This window comes from Rhamphochromis sp. 'chilingali' (assembly GCF_963969265.1).
Source record: "Rhamphochromis sp. 'chilingali' genome assembly, chromosome: 15".
NCBI lineage: Eukaryota > Metazoa > Chordata > Actinopteri > Cichliformes > Cichlidae > Rhamphochromis > Rhamphochromis sp. 'chilingali'.
This window is the reverse complement of record NC_137942.1, coordinates 32,820,212-32,841,734: the sequence shown is the minus strand read 5'-3', so window position 1 is coordinate 32,841,734 and position 21,523 is coordinate 32,820,212. Positions and strand designations below refer to the sequence as shown.

Below are 21,523 nucleotides of genomic sequence, written 5' to 3'. Positions count from 1 at the left end.
GTGTTTTGTAAGTATCAACAAGCCTTAGCAGAGCGTGGCTAAGCACCAGCAAGATAAGTGAAGAAAAAGCCCACACGCTAGCAAACAAACTAAAAACAGCATTTTAAAAAAATAAAACGTGACAATCGTTTTAAAATGCGGCTTTGATTCCCGAAGCTTCCCTAAAACTCGCCCACATATAAAGCGATGTGCTTTGTGGCTGAACAGTCGGTTCTCTCTCCGGTTTTAAAAATTTAACTAAATTGTTAATTATTGATTCAGGCTTATGTACTGCTTTTATCTGGAGAGCGAGTGACCAGGTTTACAGAGACTAGACTTTCACTGGAAACCATCACTCCCAGCTGATAAACCAACCTTTTCTGTGTCCACTGACTTTAACAAAGCCCAACATGCACAGTAACCTCCAACATAATGCTGTAATGAATGGTGTCAGTGCGCTCTTCACTTTTAGTGAGATTAAGGGCGTCTTAATGCTTTCCGCCGATTATCAGGGACATTCGTCTCACTTTCTCTGCCTCCAAACATTTCCTCCTCGAGCGATGACATCTGCCCCCATTTTTTCCCCAACATAAATACATATTTTGCTGATCACAGATTTTCATATTCTGACAGAAAACTTTAAAAAGTTGAATTATTAAAGTTCAGAATACAAGAATGTTTGTGTGTTTAGTGCTGATGCACAAGAGGCTTCCGAACGGATGAGGTACGGGAGCGTCGTGGCTTATCTTTTGTCACTGAGTAGGAGGTTTTAAAAAAAGAACAACAACAGTAGTTATGTTAATCTGTTGGCCTGTGAAAGACTGCTGTAAATGTTTGTTTTGTCTAAAGACCGCAGAAGACAAAATATCTGTATCTCTGAAACAAGCTCTCTGTTGTTTGGCTCCGACTTTCCTTCGCTTTTGTTTTTACTGGAGCTTCTTGGACTGTGGCTGGCCTGTGCCTTTGGATGACAAGGAGGTTTTGGGATCAGCTGAGAGAAGAGCCATGATGTCCTGCATAGCCTTACTTATCTGAACTCCAAACCTGTGAGAGTCCTGGGAAGGAAAAAAAGAAAAAAAGTATTGAGAAGTGAAAGGGAAGTGTAGAAAGCAGACAAACGTGTTATTGGGTACATAAATAAAACCACAGAGAAGGAAGAAAGAACATGGACAGAAGTGAGAAGTCAACCCCTCTTTAGAATGAAGAAGGGATATTTAGCAAGTTTCAAAATAAAAAGAACAAAATGTTTATAGACACTGATCTCATACATTAATTTCAATTTCATTTCAAGGGTCCTTGGGTCCCAGCATTCATGTGGCCCCTTCTTAAAAATCACTAAACCCATTTATACAGTCTTGCCACCAAAACACACATTAAAAGCTCGGGGAAAAGGACACAACGTGTGAGGCATCCGAATGTCCCGAATTCCAGTCTGACTGCACAATGAGTGCGTTCTGCAAAACCAGAGGCTCATCTGAGGAACATTTCGGCCAGGGACCGGACTGACTAACAAAAAGTATGTTATGTGAAGGCCACATGATGAAAAACTGAATAGGCCTTAAAAGGTGCACATTAGTCTCAACTCCATGAACTGGAGGGCATAACAGACTGCTTTAAAACAGGACCGAGTTCTCGTTCCAAAACCCAAGTACTGTCAGAAAATGCTTAAATTTTTCTTGCATAAAGTGAATCAGACGAATCTCAACATTCTCAGAAAAAACAGGAACAAATGTTGTCATTGCTTTTTCCTGTCAGAGGTTGTGTTTTCAGGTTGTCTTGTCTTTCTGTCTGAGAAGACTCAGTCCAGACATTATGTCCTTTAATCAAAAAGACTGATTTCCCGATAAGCCCAGGGAAATCAAGGTTTCTCACTGTATCCTCAACCGGCCCTACCGTCACGTTTGCATCATGCAAACTGAGTATTTTAGGGATCCAAACATTTAATACTATTTAATTCTGTTTTATCAAGATTGTGCGCTTATTGTGAAAACTCCCGCAATAAGTTACCACTGTGAGGCTCGGTTCATCGTCGTGTTTTTGCCCCATTCGAAAAATGTTGATGCTTTTTTTTTTTTTTTTTATTACCAGCAAAACAGAAATATTGTTGATATTTTTTTGACTTTTCAAAGGAAACTTCCCAGGGTTTTATTCTTTTGTGAGTTGGGATTCATTTAAACTTAGATAAGAGCCTAAGATACATTTTTTTTGTTCCCAAAACCCCCAAAATTTGAAGGTTTCTTAATTTCAGGTAACCAATTTTGAGCCAGAACTAACATTTAGGTCTGATACGAGTTGTGCCTGTGCTGTGCAAAGGAACCAAGTTGTCTACACTGATGATAAATTACAAAAAAAATAAATAAAATACAGCAACTTAGTGTATATGGAGCTAAATTGATGTCCTTAGTTTGCAGACTGTTCCCCTTTTCTCATCATCAGACACATACTTCACTGGAAATCCGATGCGGTTTTCCTCTGAAAAGGCCTTTCATCTTCTAGACTTTTTTTTGTTGCTGACGACGTCATCAAAGCTTGCTGCACACTTGGAATCAACCCACAGTCACATTAAGTGCGGAAAGATTTGGTATTGAGGCTCAGAATTGCGAGGATCACCAGGTAAAAATCAAATGGCTGTTTTTGGCATTTATTCTGAAATTTAAAAAAAAAAAAAAAAAAAAAAAAAAAAGATTTTAGATGAATGTGTGTTGACTAAGAAGAGCTGATGATTAAAAAGGAAGTGAAAATGAGCGAAAGCGTACATTCTTCCCTTTCGTGGAACAATGGCCATACCCTGTATATATGACATCATAGCCTGTCTTATGAAATGATTCTGTGAAAATTCAGTGACAACTGTCATTTAAAACCACAAACCCATCCCAAACATGAAAAATCCTCCACCGTTTGTGGTCATGCTGATGTGTGATGTTAACCTTAGTCAAAGTGTTTGTTTACTGTGTAAATACAAGGATGAGAGGTGCACAAGTGTCAAGCTGGCTTCAAGCATGACATTTCAACTACACTGAACAAAAATATAAACGCAACACCTTTGTTACTGCTCCCATTCCCCATGGGATGGACGTAGAGACCTAAAATTCATTCCAGATACACAATATAACCATCCCTCCCAAACAGTGGTCACAAATCAGTCCAAATGTGTGGTAGTGGGCACATCTGCTATATTGAGATAATCCATCCCACCTCACAGGTGTGCCACATCAGGATGCTGATCTGACATCATGAGTAGTGCACAGGTGTACCTCAGACTGCCCACAACAAAAGGCCACCCTGGAATGTGCAGTTTTGTCTCACAGCAAAATGCCACAGATGCCACAAGCAATGAGGGAGCGTGCAATTGGCATGCTGACAGCAGGAATGTCAACCAGATCTGTCGCCCGTGCATTGAATGTTCATTTCTCAACCATAAGCCGTCTCCACAGGCGTTTCAGAGAATATGGCAGCACATCCAACCGGCCTCACAACCGCAGACCTCGTGTAACCACACCAGCCCAGGACCTCCACATCCAGCAGGTTCACCTCCAAGAACGTCTGAGACCAGCCACCCAGACAGCTGCTGGAACAATTGGTTTGCACAACCAAACAATTTCTGCACAAACTGTCAGAAACCGTCTCAGGGACGCTCAACTGCATGCCCGTCGTCCTCATCGGGGTCTTGACCTGACTCCAGCTCGTCGCCGTAACAGACTTGTGTGGGCAAATGCTCACATTCGATGGCGTCTGGCACGTTGGAGAGGTGTGCGCTTCACGGATGAATCATGGTTCACATTGTTCAGGGCAGATGGCAGCTGAGAATGTCCCAGTTCTTGCATGGCCAGCATACTCACCGGACATGTCACCCATTGAGCATGTTCGGGATGTGCTTGACCGGCGTATACGACAGCGTGTACCAGTTCCCACGACTATCCAACAACCTCGCACAGCCATTGAAGTGGAGTGGACCAACATTCCACAGGCCACAATTGACAATCTGATAGACTCCATGCGACGATGTGTTGCACTGCATGAGGCAAATGGTGGTCACACCAGATACTGACCGGTTCTGGGTCCCCAGACCCCCAATAGCGCAAAAAACTGCACATTCCAGGGTGGCCTTTTGTTGTGGGCAGTCTGAGGTACACCTGTGCACTACTCATGATGTCAGATCAGCATCCTGATGTGGCACACCTGTGAGGTGGGATGGATTATCTCATTATAGCAGATGTGCCCACTACCACACATTTGGACTGATTTGTGACCACTGTTTGGGAGGGATGGTTATATTGTGTATCTGGAATGAATTTTAGGTCTCTACGTCCATCCCATGGGGAATGGGAGCAGTAACAAAGGTGTTGCGTTTATATTTTTGTTGAGTGTATTTAAAGGATTGGAAGTCTGAAGGAGGCCATGTTTTTAAAAGTTGGATTCGGTTTTGGCACCATTTAGAGCAGCGGTCCCCAACCCCCGGACCGGCCCGTGAGTTGTTTGGCACCGGGCCGCTAGAGTTGAGGCTCGGGTGTGAAATTTATGGTTTTCATCATTAACTCAGTTTCCCTGGGTCTTTTCCTGTGTTGTAGTTTTTATTTTGAAAGAAATATTTATGCGTTACCATGGTGACCAGAAGAGCATCAAAGGGCAGACAGGAGGACGTTACTCTCACTGTTGTTGGCGCATTTCATTTTATTAGCAGCTTGACAGTGCTAATAAAGTTACTCAATCACACAGTTTTGGTCTTGGTCATATAATTTTATTTTGTTGTATCTGCGACACCTTAAAGGCCAGGCCATGAAAATATTGTCTGACATTAAACCGGTCCGTGGTGCAAAAAAGGTTGGGCACCGCTGACTTTGTGAGAACCAACTTCTAACTTGTACTGTAGGGACTTATCCAAAGGTCCATCTGAGCCAAGGAAAACTAAAAACTAGTCAGCATAAAACCAACACTTTAGGATTGACAGAGCCAAGATAAACATCCTGGCTTTTTGGGTCTGTATGCTGGGTTCACACAGTAAAACATCTTGTTTACAAATGTGTTACATGGGGTGGGACTACAGCTCAGGAGGTAGAGCAGGTCATCTACTGACTGGAAGGTTGGATCCAAGGGAGGAAATACTTCCAATTTAGTGAAGCACCTAACAGGCCAACACCCAGATCTGTTCAAAAAATTCAAGTTAAGCATGTTTCAGTTCAGAGTATGTTGTCCTGAAATGCACATCTCCATTGGGTTTGAGAAAGCTGACACTGCCATTGAGAAGTCAACAAAAATTTCTGCAATGGCTAACACCAAATGCTAATGCTATGCTACCATAAAAGCACTATAACACCAACAGGATACCATGGCAACCATCTTAACATTTCAGCTTGTGTCTTGTCATCAAAGCATGTTGTCAACATTTTAAATAAATGAGCAGCCACCGTGTCAATGTTTTAAAACGACTTAAACTTAAAGTTTAAATATGTTGTTATCAAGAATTCTACTGGTATTGGACACTGGAATACCAGTACTACCATTCTGGGATTTGCGATCTTCTCTTTCCAAGACTGTGCCAAGTTTAAAAGGCTTGAGAATATTGTCTGGTGTAAATGTGATTTCCTACAACAGTGTGTGATGTCTCTGAACTCCAAGACACGGAGACGTTACTTACAGTCTGACTGCAGGAGTATTTGGAAGACACGTGGAAGTTGACCATATCTTCACCCACGATGATGTATGAAACTCCATAACCATCGTCAGCGACCTGACATGACAGTGAAGACACGAGGTTTCGCGTTAACGCCTCACATACCACCCACCACAAATACATTATCTAGTCTCCTTGTCTTAAAAGATGTAAATGTGCCCACTCACAGGTCCAAAGCCCCCACCAAGCGAGATGAAATCTGGGTGGTTCTTCAGGTCGAACAGATTCATCTGCTGAACTGGAGTCTGACTGGTGGAGAGACGCCAAGGCTCAGACAGAACCTTTAATGAGGGATTGAGTGAGAAAAACATGGGGTGAAGCAGAAGCAGACGTGACCAGCTAGAAGACACCAAATTACACAAAACCTAATTATGATCTTTTGAGTGTCGCTGTGGTTAGCACTGTCGCTGCAGAGCACGAAGGTCCTGAGTTCAATTCCACCATCAGGCCGGGGCCTTTCTGTGTGAGTGCTGAAGATATGCGTAGCCTATTTGAGAGTTTAGAAATGTGTTGGAAGGTAGAATTATTGTAGAGACGCTGCCCTCGATGTAATAAAGGCCTGAGTGTGTCACGAATTTAGGAGTAGATTTCTAGGAGCCCCCCCCCCCAGTTTGAACTGAAAGTGAGACAAAGAGAAGTGAATGTTGAGTGGAAATTCCCAGGGGATACCTGGGTGGGAGTCTCAGTGTTTGCAGTTTGTTAACTCTGTTTTGTATGTGCTTTAAAGGAATTTGGTGGGTGAGGACATTACTTTTATGACCCCCAGGAAGTCACAGACATAGACACACACATCCACACTCACGTGTGCACACACAGGTACGCGCATACATTCACTCACATAGACATACGGGTACGCGCGCACACAGGCACTCACGTGCTCGTGCACATAGACAGTGTTACACTGTCGGCTCAAAAGCCGCAACATAAAAAAGGAGATGAATACCAGAGTGTTAGTGAGAAGAGGCTTTATCTTAAAATGGCATAGCAGGTTGGCTCAAATGGCTGGTACCACCGAGGCAAAGACTAGTGAGCTCTCTGGGAAGCTTGCCTCAGGTGTGCTTTTATCCACACCTGACTAGGTGTGGTCAATTAGCACCAGCTGAACACACTGAGCAGATTAGAGGCGGCAGAGGGACGTAACAACAGACACAGTTTGCAGCACACCGTGGGGGTTTTATGATGGGGTCGCTCCTACAAAACTGTGTTTCACAGACAAAGGAGTGAAGATTTTGCAGAGGGACGGCCTGGCAAGTCTTCCCTTCTAGAAGATTGCATGCTTAAATGAAGATGAATAAAGATGAATAAAGTTTTTGTGAAAATGACTACTGAGTCCGGTGCCGTCTCTGGATGCCCGAGGAATAAAAGAACCGAGGTGAATGGTTGTCTGTCGCTATGTGTTAGCCCTGCAAAATGTCCAGGGTGTACCCTGCCCCTCACCCTGTGGTAGCTGGAATAGGCTGCAGCCTGGATGGAAGGACAGCTTTGCATTCTTGACTGATTATATACATCGACTCTTTATTGGATCAATATGGATTGCACAAAGGGAGCCAATAGTCATGTATTCATAATATGTTAGATATGCATCTTTAAAGCAGCTGATCAATGACACACTCCATTTTGTTGTTGCGCTCTTAATTGTTTTATGGTTTGTATTAATAAAACTGAGACAGTGTTAAATTTCTACATTTATGATATGAGCTCTCCAATCCATCAATAAGACTGTAGGGTCACCGGAAATCCTTTTTCTCTTTACTCAAAGCATGTTGTGTGCAGTATAACTGGAAACTAGAGCCTGAGGACATAACGTCATCAGGACAGTGTTCTGATCTGAAAGCTACATCCACACTTGGGCATATATGGGAGCGTTCACTGGCTTTCACTTTCTTCTGTCCACCTGACATCAGAGTCTTTGGTGTTTGTGTCTTGGTGCAAGTTTGTTTTGTGCAACAAGAATGCTGCTAAAGAAGTGCACGTCCATTTAAATCAATGCAATCTGTTTACATATGAAGACAGTCACGACTTTTCAAAGAGCTGAAACTCATTCGCGTTGGTCCCGTTTAACCTGTTTGGACTTTTAAACCAAACAGTGTATGAATATCAGTACATCTAAATGTAGCCATCCTCTGGAAAAGAGCCAAGGCTTACTTCTTTGAGGAAAGGCGACTCCACTCCCAAGTATTTGGAGACTACGTAAAGGCAGAAGAGATGTCTGTCGATTCCTGCTCCAGTCATAGCCATCCGATAAAGGTTCTGGTGCCTCTCAGAAGCCAGTTGGAAAAGGCGTCTGCATTCCTCCTCTGTCTGTCAAAGCAAACAAACTTCTGTCACGACCAGTCCTGTCCGTACTTAGTAGCACTTATGAACTTACTGCTGTGCTATGTGGGTGGATGTGTACACATGTTGCTCCTGCTGGACGATTTAACACATAATTACCAACAGTTTGATCCACACAGCTTACCAGCTGGATTTCTGTAGACCCACTCCAAGTGTTAAAAGGTGTGTGTGTGTGTAATTGCTGGTGAATACAGTGTAGTGCCCTGCAGTGTGCGTTCTACATACACTGCAGGGCACATTAACTTTCATGTTCACTGCTGCATGCAGAGAGGCGCTATGAACGGTATCCTTTCTGCCATTACCCAACTTGACCTTAGGCCTACGGCTGAGGAACTTGAGCAATATTCCAATGTAGTTCTCACTGGTTCACTCAGCTAAGTTTGGACAGGCACCTTGAACACTGGCACTCTGCATTCGTTTTTATTTTTTCAACTTTAAGCTTAAAAAAATGAATAACAAGTATTTTAGTACTTCGGTACCTCTCCACTCTCCAGAGCTGTGATGAAAGCACAGCTCTCGTTGGAGCAGGAGCGCACAGTCTCTGTCCGGCCCTCCCTGAACAGACGGGTCATCGATGCCTCGTAAGTCAGACAAAAGCCACCGCGATCCTGGAAGCAGAAAAGTGAAAGCAGGTGGGGAGAAGTGGTTTGAAGCACTAAAAGCCAAACTGGACATGCTAGCTGATATGTGTGTGCGCTACAGATCTGTTCTGAATGGAGGATTTTTCCACTTTGATAATACAAAAAGAATATTGTGTTTCAATTGAAGAGGGAAAAAAGGGGGCAAAGCTTCCTTTGAAGGCTGGGAGATAACTACTCCAGGGATCAGGAAAGTCAATTTTGATGAAAGTCTACTATTATAAAGAAAATGGTTATTAAGGAGTTACACAGGACTTAAGGAATGAAAAAATCTCCACCTGATAAGCAGATTCACTAACACCATCAACACAAATATCCATCCTTAATGACAGGTCGTCTCATGGGAACACAGGAAGATTGAAAAGTTGCACAAACTGAATACAGGCCTGCAGTTGTGTTTTCTTGGCTTGTAAAGCCAGAGATTAACAAAACAATTCATATACAGGGTGTGTCGAAAAGAATAATCTGATTTCAGAAGGCAAGATATTTTAAAATATGTATTGTAGGGAGCTGTCTGCTCAGTATGTTATTTGTACAAGCTGAGATGTTGTTGCGTTCTTTGAGTATTGTACATAATAACTGTAAATTAAATAATGGTATATTACTGATAAACAACTGTATTTGTGGAGTTTCTAAATCCAAACGGTGTGCAGGATGCCCACCGTCCTTATTTCTTTTTGGTTGATGTTTTTGTTTAATGTTTTACTCCAGTACTGCTACCGGGACTGAATGAATACATCAGTTGTCTTGCGATAGTATTTAAAGGAACAAAATGTCTGTGTGTGCTCGCCACTTCTTTATTTAACTTGACTCTAATCCAGTAGGACTGTTAAAGATTCAGCTGCAGGCTCGGTTTGGAAACTGAGAAGTCTTTCACTATGTGGTACCCTGTAGTATGCCAGTTGTAAGCTGATCTGGATGAAGGCGTCTGGGCTGACTCGGCATTTCTTGATTCGTCCTTTGCCAAACTCTCTGAATGGAAACACGTGACAGTCGACATCATCTGCCAGCGCCTGTGCAACAGCTAGAGAGCTGCTGACCTGAGCCTGAACCTGAAACACAGAGAATCACACTGCAAAATTAGCATTGCGTGACAAGATTTTGAGTGAAAGTCAAAAAGCCCCAGATGTTGTCGTGCAAATCAGTTTACAGCTGCCATACAAGGCAACACCCTTTAAAAGAACGCACACATTTGAGCAAAAACCCAGTACAGTCTGGTTTCTTACCAATTCTGTATAGAAAAATTTTTCTCTAGATTACAGTGGTGAAAAGACAACAGCAGATAAAGGTGGAAGCAGTTTTGTGTTTTGTCCATTTCTAGTGAAAGCTAAAGACTCAAGGAGTGAGCAGAGGTCAAACAGAGCCTGTATCCATAACTGTACAAAATGAACAATTCCAAAATTGTTAAGATATTATGAGATGTGTCTGAAAGTTCTCAGTCATCCCGGTCATCGTAGACTTCTGTTTGAAAGAGGCACTTACTCTCTTTCCTCCACTTCTGCCAATGTGCACAAACCTGGACTTCCTTTTATGAGGCCACATATAACATCTGTTATTCCAATATGTGGGCCTGTTGAAATCGGTGCTGATTTTTTTTCAGTGGTTTACCAAAAATTAATACAATACAGTCACAGAAAGAAAAATAACAGTACTTTGTCAGTTTCAGCCTTGTTTAAGATTAGTGTGACAGATTGAGATGTACAGTGATATCTGCAGAGTCTTTGACATCAGTTGGTCCAATGCTAACTTCCATCTTTGTACATTTTCTTCTGTAGATGAATTACAAGACAAAGCAACGCCTACTTGACTCCACAGTAGGGATGGGTATCGTTTAGGTTTTATCCGATACTGGTGCCAAATCGGTACTTTTGAAACGGTGCCGGTGCTCAAACGGTGCTCAAACTGGTGCTTAAAGAATGGAGAACACAAACTTTGTCCAAAAACCTCTCATGTTCAGCTGTTTTTTGTAAAAAGATAACAATGTTAGCCTTTCCTGCAGCTATGGGGCATATATGGTATCACTCTTGGCTGGAAGCAGTGCTTAAACAATGGAAAAAAACACAAACTTTGTCCAAAAACCTCTCATGTTTAGCTGTTTTCCACTTTTTCTTTGGTCATTTTAGCCTTTTTGGCCAGGGTGAAGGGAGTATCTGCCATCAAACAAGAAGACAGCCGCATGTAGCTATGATGATGTTTGCTAGTTCACCTTAGATGCATTAATGTAATAACGTGGTTAGCCTACTCAACGTAAATTACACACGAACAACATTAAGCGACTCACGCAGAGAAGAACGGCTGCTGCTGCATCATCATCCTCATCATTTCTGCTACACTGGCAGGGCTAGGGGCCAGGACTCTCCTCTTCGGGTTTTTGGGGGATGTTGCTAACTCCGGGTCTGATAACTGGCACCACACCCGCAGTAGATGTGCTCGGTGTGAGGTCTCGCAGCAAGCTATCAAATACGGCGCATTTCTTGGCTTTTAAAAAAAACGCTATGCGTCGCCAGGTGTTTCATCGGATTCGAGGTGTTACCTCCTTTGACAGTATCACAGTATCAGCTTAAAGCACTTGTTGCTGCTGAGTTTGCATATTTTGCTGCTGTGAAGTACAGCCAGACTTTTGACCGCTTCACCTTGGGCATTTTTAATCTGTAGCTCTGCTCTAAAAGAACGTACGTACCTGGACCCGCCTACTATCCTCAGAAACGTAAAATGATTGGCTAGAAGTGTATCACAGCTCAGGGAAAAAAAGCACCGAAATAAAGCACCGAAATGTGCGCTGCTTTTCGGTCTGGTTACTACCGTTTATGTCAGAACCGGTGCCATGACACCGGTGCCCATCCCTACTCCACAGTGTGCCGAGGTCACTCCACTGTAGCTACAGTCCTATTCCTGTCCTCACCGGATGAATTTATATTCCTATTCAGGTGGAACGTGGGTACCAGCTCACAGTGTGAGATGCTCGAGAATATACTACGGTGTCCCGTTATATTATAGATAGCATGGAGTTTATTAAACTTCACCGAAACAATCTTCAAACTTCATTATTTTTAGTTAGCACAGACCTTAAACACTTAAAGCTGTAAGCTAATGATATATAAGAGCAGATGCTGCTGGTGCAATAAGCTGTACGTTTTACTCCAATGGATGATGATCTGATTAGTCGACTAATCGCAAATATAATCGGTGACTAGTCGACTATCAAAATAATGGTTTGTGGCAGCCCTACTGCCCACACCTACAAACAGTCAGACTCCAACCTCCACCATGGCCAAGACCAGAGAGCTGTCTAAGGACACCAGGGACAAGATTGTACACCTGCACAAGCCTATCTCAAACAGGCAGTAGTTTGGTGAGAAGAGATCGACTGTTGGAGCAATTATTAGAAAATGGAATAAAAACAAGACCACTGACTATTTAAAACAATATCAATACCCATTATCTATGACATACTCCTACATGTTTGTGTAATCCATGTAAACATCTGTCATGCCCTTATCTGCTTTACTTCCTGAAAGAAAAAAAGAAAACAAAATGACTCAACAGAATACAGCACTGTCTCCTTAAAAGTAAATACTGCCAGGAGAGAGAGTCACTCTGGCAGAAGTTTATGTTCCAAGTGCTTCTTGTTGATTTTAATGATGTTGAGGCCAGAAGTTGGAGGACCAAGTGAATGTTGGAAAGAATAAGCAGCAGCCTTTACGCTTCTTTCAGAAACCAAGTCTTTCCTCTTTTTACTGACTGTATGTGTTAAGACAAGGTCACTTTTATATAGAAGCAATTTAAAAACAAACAAACAAGAAAAACCATGGCTAAGTACATAGGCCACTTAGAGCTTTTCAGAGTGCTTCACATTAAAAGGTTCATTAACAAACACACGACACACACTCATCTGTGGACGCACAGACATAAACGTTTCCGATATTTTGGTTTACAAGGTTACAAGACTCAGCTCACAGCTAGGGCTGGGCCATATCATACCGTTCACGGTAATACGGTGTAATGTTGGGCAACGATAAGTAAATGAAATATCGCGATAGAACATGGGTAAAACACGCATGTGCAGTGCCTTTGTTTTCATACGCACATGGCGGAAAAAGCATTTCGGCGACAGAGAATGTGAAGGGCGAAAGCAGATCGTTGAATGAAACCAGAACTGGTTTGTAAAAATGCTGCAGCTTCACTGGTGTGGAACTGGTTTAGCTTTCGTCCGTCAGATACACAACAAAGCACTATTTTTGGTAGCGCATGCTAGCGGGCCGTCGTTATTACCGTGTTGTTTGGAAAATACGGCGCACTTAAAATCAATCCTTTGATTTTTCTGAAAATCGACAGAGCCCCTTATAATCCCGTGTGCCTTATGTATGAACTCTGGTTGTGTTTATGACCTCGAAATGATTTCATGTACACGGCGCTCGAAAATCTGTCAAATGTTTCAGTACGACTTTGCTAAGCTACGAAGCCACACCGCTTGATGGATTGTCGGAGCATTACAGTGATACGTACTGTGCTTCAACATAATATTCCCGTATTGTGTGTGTATAAGCTCTTTTTAAGTTTTGTGGATATTATACATGGTTATGCTGAGGATGTGTCGGACAGTTTCTACTGGAAACGCCTTTTGGTTAAACTGTCAGCGAGGAATTTGCACTGTTACATTTTTATATAACTTTAATGCAGATAAAAAACAGCTGCTTGTTTAAGTGAAAATACACTGATGGGTTTTTTTTGCACTAATAAAGTTGTGGAGTTGTAAAGTATTTTGTCTAGTATCAATTATGTCATCAGTTATATGGTTATCGCAAATTTTCAAATGTATATCGTGATAAATATTTTTGGTCATATCGCCCTGCTCTACTCACTACGCAGATATGTCTGTACATGGAAAGAGTACGCTTGAGTGGGTAATCAACCTCATCCACACAGGCAAGATCACGGAAAATCAATTTCCAATGTGCAATTCAAACATGGCAAACAAACAGCTGGTGTATACTCTAATTGACAGTTAAGACTGAATACTCATTTGTATTACTTGTAATACTTACTTCTCTAGGAATCAATAACCAGGATATAACCAGGACAAGCAGGATGCACACGCACACACACGTGCGCGCACACACACACACACACACACACACACACACACAGGATTTCATTTTATCACTGAATACATTTCAGGATTGATGAGACAGGCTACCAGTTTGGATGACAGCCTCACCACAGTGCTGCTGTTTGAGCTCCAGTTCTGCTCATTTCTAGTGGAAACCATCCAACAAACCCATATGGAAAAGATATATATAAATCTTATAAAGTTTGTATCTGTCTTGTGTGAAACTTGTATGAAAAGCATATAAGAGTGAAAACAGATATAAGATCCCTTGAAAAATTATATAATGAAACTTGTATGTTTTGGATACTTACTAAAACAATGTATGAAAGTAATGCGAAAGTGGCCACTTTCATGAGTAAATCATATAAGCCTTATATGATTTACTCATGAAAGTGGCCACTTTCATGAGTAATCTCATATAAGTTTTTACTATTTCTTTTCTGTATGGGAACCAACATTAGCTGACACTAAAAACAAAAATTAAACAAATAAAATAAAAATGTGAGCATAAGTACAGAGTCCTGTTGCCTGCGCCAACAACAATTTAATGACACAGTTGTGGACTATTTAAACTGTCTGAATGAAATGCATTCAAAGCACAGTGGCTTGGACCTTCCAAGCCACAGCGAGATGCAGAGTTAGCCAAGACCCAAAGCACAAACATATGTACACACTCATGCAAAAAGAGAGATTTGACACGACTGAGGTTGAATGATTTGGAGAAGAGAGAGAGAAGGAAAAAAAGGAGACTAAAGGAGATTAAAAACACTCCTCCACTCCTTGCAGATGCCCGCCCACTGAGTCAGTGATAACACAAACCGAATCCAAAACTGGGGAGATCGAAACTGTAAGAGCGGGGGATATTCCAGTGACTTAATACAAGAAAATAACAACATGAAAACACCGAATTCTGTCATCATTTGTTGGATCTTTCATGGAAAGACTGCGTTATCAAGAAAGCATGCTCCCTGTCCTCTGTACTTTCACCCAGCACATGAAATGTCCCACCAGAGACAAAACTTTGGACTTATGGTATACCCTGTAATTAAGTAATCTGCCGTGTTCAGTTGAGTTCTCACCCTACTGACTTGGATATTGTGGGAATGTTTAGCTTATTTTAGAGTTTAGGAAAGTGTTAGAAGGATATAGAATTAGTGTAAAGACACTGACGCTGCCCTGGATGTAAAAAAAGGCCTGAGTGTGTCATAAGCTTAGGAGTAGATTTCTCGGAGACCCTGCCCCAGTTGAACTGTGAAAGTGAGACAAAGAGAGGTTAATGTTGAGTGGAAATTCCTCAGGGCATGCCTGGGTGGGAGTCTCAAAGTTTGTAACTAAATAACTTTGGTTTGGAAGGGAGATGGACTTTTATGACCCTCAGGAAGGCGCGTACATAGAGATATACGCACATAGTGCTTTAACTGTTACGCCCACACATCCACACGCACACTCACACTCACCTGCACTCACATACACACAGGTACGCGCATACACTCACTCACGTGCTCATGCACATAGACACAGACACAGAGTTTGCAGCACACCGTGGGGGTTTTATGATGGGGTCGCTCCTACAAAACTGTTTCACAGACAAAGGAGTGATTTTGATTTTGCAGAGGGACGGCCTGGCAAGTCTTCCCTTCTAGAAGATGCATTGTTAGAGTGAATTGTTAAATGTTTGTCATTTTTATGTTTACCATTTGTACATTGTTTTAAGGAATTCTTTCTGTCCTCCCCTCCCCAGATTCTTAAGATTCTGGGAGGGGGGCGGTAGTGTTTTTTATCACAGGAACATCCTTGTGAAGGTCTGTTTGATGTTGGTAAACTTCCTCCCCTTTGTATGGCTTCACTGTGTTATCTAGGGTGAACCATCTAGGGTGTGGGGGAGACTACCCCCTTTATGACCAAGGATGTTCCTCCTGCTTTTACACACACACACACACACACACACACACACACACACACACACACACACACACACACACACACACACACACACACACACACACACACACACACACAATGCTTTGTCTTAGAACCAAGGGGGCGTGGCTTTGTTCTGACGTGTTTTGTGTGAACTGTCTCTCAATAAAAGGCAGCAGGAGGAGGTCAGATCTGGAGGTCATTTTCGTGGTGGACACAGACGAGGCCTCATTGCGCAAATAATCGATCGATCGACTGTCTTGTTTTCTTCATGATGAATAAGTCTCTAGAATTAGCGGGGCTTGTAGAAACACAGACCCAACATGCATGCTTAAATGAAGATGAATAAAGATGAATAAAGTTTTTGTGAAAATGACTACTGAGTCCGGTGCATCTCTGGAGGCCCGAGGAATAAAAAAGAACCGGGGTAAAACTGATTTCCCAACAGTTTATGAGCAGATGTTTTATAGCGAATGAGAACGCAGGAAGCCCGATAAGGGGCAGGTCTTGGGAAGTGTTAAATTTCTACCTACTCCCAAAGCTTTCACTAAAACTGACACTGCAGACTGCACCAAGTTATGAATTATCCATCATCAAAAACCAACTCATGACCACTATACTTTTCATATCCAAAACGAAACCAAAATTCCAGGCAAAGGCTCAAATATTATGTACAAGCTGCCGCTACCACAGAAAAACACACTTTAAGTTGTCTAGGCTGGTGGTATTGTGTTGTGAAAGGGAGATGAAGAAAATCCCCGCCCGTTTCCTCACGCTTATTTGGCTTCAGTGGGATTTTTCCATTATAGGAAAACACCTCAGTCCCCAGAATGAGAGCATGAGTGTTCTTGACAAACATTTCCACTAACCAATACAAATACAGAAAACCAATTAGACATGTACTGTACCATACAAACGTGACACATTCCTCACCACTGTATTTTTAATCTTTTCCTCCCTTTGTCTAGTTGACTGTGCACTTTGTGGATGAATGAATAAGATTCAACCTGCAATCAGAGCATTTCTCAAAAGACAAACCAAAAAGAACAACCAAAAAAGTTAAAAACTTTAAAAATAAAATGAACGAATAACATCTGTCTACACCCTTAATCACCAAGAAGAACAACTTTTAGCCAATCTAGTCAGCTGTCCTTATCCCTTGCCTCTGAGCTTTGTGCACGTGAGCACATGTAGGTGTGGCACTAAATGATTAACACATCTTCCATAAAACACTGGACCCTCTTGTGCTGCAGTCTATTCTAGTGCACAATCAACAGATTTTATGCACTAAACGGGAAGACGCCACTGCAGAACTAATAACACTAATGTGTCACTAATATCACACTAATGTTATGAGTAGACAAAAGACCCACAGACTCGCATTAATGTTTCAAAAACAACTGCGCATTGTGTGACATCGGTTGGAGCTACCGTATTTTTTGGACCATAAGGCACACCGGCTTATAAGGCACATTAAGCGTCTCTCTCTCTCTCTCTCTCTCTCTCTCTCTCTCTCGCAAGCCCTGGTCACATGACCTCAGGGACCTGCTGGGAATGTATGGATGCAAAAGTTCACTTATATATGTTGGTGCTTGTCTATGCAGAGCCCTGAAAGTCAAGGTCAAAACCTTAAACTGGATCCTGAATTTAACGGGGAGCCAGTGTAGCTGAATCAGCAGGGGTGTGACATGGGAGTACTTGGAGGACTTGGTCAGAAGCTTTGCAGCAGCGTTCTGAACAACTTGCAGACGCTCCAAATAGGCTTTACATAAACAAGTAAACAAAGAATTACAATAATCCAGACGAGATGAAACAAATGCATGAATGACAATTTCTAATTCGGAGCAATGGGACTCAGCTTAGCAATGTTTCTCAAGTGATAAAAACAGGAGCGAACCAAAGATTTTACATGAGGATCCAAAGTCAGAGCTGAGTCAATACTAACACCAAGGCTCCTGATAGACGGTTTGGCAAATGTAGCAAGTGGACCCAAGTTTTCCATAACACAAGGTAAATGGTAGGGGTGCAACGATATTCGTATCGATATTGAACCGTTCGATACAGTGCTTTCGGTTCGGTACGCATATGTATCGAACAATACAACATTTGTAATTTATTTTATCAACTTTCCTTCTGACGATGCTGTCTGTGCTGAGCGCTCAGTGAATCTGCGTTCGACTACTCCGCCTAGGCTGCACTGTCGAGCGCAGATTCACTGAGTGCTCAACACAGACAGCATAGTCAGAAGGAAGAGCGCAGGGCAAGCTAGCAAGACAAGTTTTTTTTTTTTTAGCAAGACAGAAGTTAAGCTCTCCTTGCAACATGGACCTCCCCCACCCTCATTCAGATCTGGCGTTTGGAATTATTTTGGTTTTCATGTGACGTATGACCCTGAAGGTAAGCGCGTCATGGACTAAAGTAAAACAGTATGTTGGATGTGCCACGCAATGCTCAATTACATTGGTGTGAACTAGTGTGTTAGCGCAGTTAGCTCGTTAACGTGTTGGCCGTCTAGCCCCATGCACGGAGCGATCGGCGGTAGCTCGTTAACGGAGATTTGCCGTGTTGTGGCGTTAAGGTCATTTCAACGAGATTAACCTGAAAGCACTAGTGGGAACACAACGAATATGACTGCACATTTATGCTGACATCATCCTAGTGCAAAGACAAAAACAACAAGCATGCTACTAACTTTAGCCGAGTCATTTAGACAGCTGTTAGCACATGATTCTCCTTATGCTGCTGAGAATATAGCCCAGAAGAAGCGGATAGTATAGCTTTTATTTTGGAAAGAGCCATTTCTCTGTAATAAACTCTCTTTTCCAAAGATGAGTGATTCCTCAATCAGATACAGGGCTCGCAATATCGCTAGCCCGACGTCCCGGAGCTAGCGATTTTTTTCAGTCGGGCTACCAAAATCTATCTCTGCCCTGCCCGTCGGGCTATTGTAGGAAGGAAAAATATATGTCAATGCTTTTGCATTCTTTCAGAAATGTAGCTGGGTAATTATGTCATTGGCATCGGTGAGCCACTGTCAATATGTGACATATTGAAATCGCGTTTGAATTTGCGCTTGTTTTTTTGCTTTCACTTTGCAATCGTGCGAACTGTGTATAGAGAGCGACAGCACTGATCTGTGAGTGATGATAATTTGTGCACCAATTCCTCTGACATCGTCTTATTAATCGTTAGCTTACTATGCAAACATGACAAGTGAAATCTCCCGCAGCTTAAACATGTGAGAGGTTGATCGCGCAGAGAATCGCTGAGCTTATGTGAGTGTGTGTGTAAAAGCAGCAGGATTTGTATTTGACTACGATGACCTGGATGACTGAGAACCTTCACAGACAGATATATATTTTAGTTCTGCTGAGCCAAATAAGACAGGTCAGGGTGAAGAAGCGACAGCCAAAGAAAAGCTTACCACAAAACGGAGAAATTATGACAAATGAGACTATAAGGCAAAAAGAAAGTGCAGCTTTATGGTTTCATGGACAAAAGAATTTCTGTGGCTGCAATATGACGAGCTAAATAACCAGGGCTGCACATAAGTGGTCCGCAGGTGCGCATTCGCTGTCAAAATAAAAAAACACGCACAAGGGTTAGGGTTAAATTTAAAAACTGCACTTTTGAGTTAAAATATATATTTATAATTTTAATAAATGACAAATTAAAAAGGCATGAACATTTTTTTGTATCGAAAAAATATCGAACCGAACCGTGAATTTTGTGTATCGTTGCACCCCTAGTAAATGGTCTGCATTTGTATAGCGCTTTTCTAGTCCCTAAGGACCCCAAAGCGCTTTACACTACATTCAGTCATTCACCCATTCACACACTGGTGATGGCAGCTACATTGTAGCCACAGCTGCCCTGTTGAAGAAAGTTTCCAGTAGGGCTGCACAATTAATCGTTAGAAAATCGCAACCTCGACTCATACTTATGTGCGATCTCATTTCCAAATGACAACGATTTAAAAAAAAAAAAAAAAAAAAAAAAAAAAAAAAAAAGATGACGATTGTACCGCATCTTGATCCGGGACATAAGCTGCATGAAAACAAGCGCTCACTCTTCCTGCTCAACAAATGACAAGGGCGGAGCCTTATACCTCGTGATACAGAAGTCAGCTGGCAGGGAAAAACAACGGCGAGCACGTGAGAGATGACGAAGCTGTAAAGGCCAAGAAAGTGACAGGAGAAAATCCGTCCCGGTCAACCACCCAAACATCAATAACGGGAACCTTATACAGCGCTTCCCTATACCCGTCGAACTCCCGCAGGCACAAAGACATTACGGAGGCTATCACTTATCACCTGACCAAAGATATGGCTCCCATCAACACTGTGCAAAACGAGGGATTTAGGAAAATGATCAACACCCTAGACAAACGCTACACAGTGCCGTCCCGCAACTATTTTTCTATTGTTGCACTACCTGCTCTATACACGCAGCGTCGAGCAACGGTGGAGACGGAATTTCAAGCAGTACAACATTTTGCAGAAACCACAATACGTGAGACATTTGTTGTTTTTATGTTTATTTATTGTTTTTATGTTCAGTCTCAACTGTTACGAAGTTGATGTGCAGTTAATAAGTGCAATAAATATTTATACTGGAAAAGAAAATCGTGAGAGAATCGTGATCTCAATTCTAAGCCAAAAAAATCGTGATTCTCATTTTATGCAAAATCGTGCAGCCCTAGTTTCCAGCCATCCAACCTCTAATGGAGTCTATGCACTTATGCAAAATCTGTAGCTTGGAAACATCATGGGGCTTAAAGGAGATATATAACTGAATATCACCTGCATAGCAGTGATACAAAATGTCCTTAAAAGTGCTCAATAAGTGTTGAAGAGGAAGTAAATACAGTAAGAGCAATAAAGGCCCCAAAACTGAACCTTGTGGCACACCATAGGCAAGAAAAGTGTACTTAGAGGTAGCCACAGAAAAGGATCGTTCATGCAAATAGGATTCAAACCAGTCCAAAGCAGCCCGATATACCCACCCAGTCTCTCAGCCTATCTAGCAGAATATGATGGTCCACAGTATCAAAGGCGGAGGTCAGGTCCAACATCAACAGAACGGAGCATTCTCCTGCATCACATCTCATCAAAATGTCGTTGGAGACTCTAAGAAGTGTAGTTTCAGTAGAGTGAGCTCTACGAAAGCCAGATTGGAATTTATCCAGAATGCTGTATTCATCTAGAACAGCTATAAGCTGCTTAGCCACAACCTTTTCTAAAATATTAGCAATGAACGGTAATTTTGAAATCGGTCTTTAGCTACTAAGAAGAGAAGCATCAAGCTTAGGGTTTTTAACAGTGGGTGAATGACAGCATTCTTACAATAAACAGGGACCTGACCAGAAACCAGTGAGGTATTGATAATTGTGAGCACACAGGGACCAACAGACTGAAAGACATTTTTAAACAAAGATCCAGGTAAAATATCAAGAGAGCAGGAGGATGCTTTCATTGAATTAACTAACTTGACCAGCTCAGGTAAGGACGCAGGTAAAAATCTTTCTAACATTACAGGCCTAGCTTGAGTTGGAGCAGACAAGAGAGACACAGAAGGAGAGATACTGTTCCTCACGTTACTGACTTTTTCAACGAAGAAAGAAAGAAATTTTTCACAATCTTCATTTGATGAAACTGGGACAGCACGTGGAGCAGGAGCAACAATATCACTAACGGTGTTGATTAGTACCTTAGGGTTACCTCTGCTCTTAGACACTAAGTCTGAGAAATAGGCCGCCCTCGCATCTCGAACTGAAGTGTTAAAAGAGACTAAAAGGTCCTTTAAATGAAGGAGATGGACATGCAAACGCGTTTTCCTCCATAAACGCTCAACCTTACGGCAGCAACGCTT

At 42.1% G+C, this 21,523-nt stretch overlaps 1 protein-coding gene across 1 annotated transcript in view; it reads right to left on the bottom strand.

Annotated features, from left to right (window-relative positions):
* Window positions 1–739: 739 nt before the first annotated feature.
* LOC308410932 (carnitine O-palmitoyltransferase 1, liver isoform-like) overlaps window positions 740–21,523 on the bottom strand; it is a 61,078-nt gene continuing 40,294 nt past the window's right edge. The window contains exons 14-19 of the mRNA XM_080904599.1: window positions 9,510–9,674; window positions 8,464–8,592; window positions 7,796–7,951; window positions 5,818–5,931; window positions 5,615–5,707; window positions 740–1,034 (exon numbers count right to left, since the gene is read on the bottom strand). Of these exons, the coding sequence (XP_080760725.1) occupies window positions 906–1,034; window positions 5,615–5,707; window positions 5,818–5,931; window positions 7,796–7,951; window positions 8,464–8,592; window positions 9,510–9,674 (786 nt within the window). The 3' untranslated portion in view covers window positions 740–905. The remainder of the gene's footprint in view (window positions 1,035–5,614; window positions 5,708–5,817; window positions 5,932–7,795; window positions 7,952–8,463; window positions 8,593–9,509; window positions 9,675–21,523) is intronic.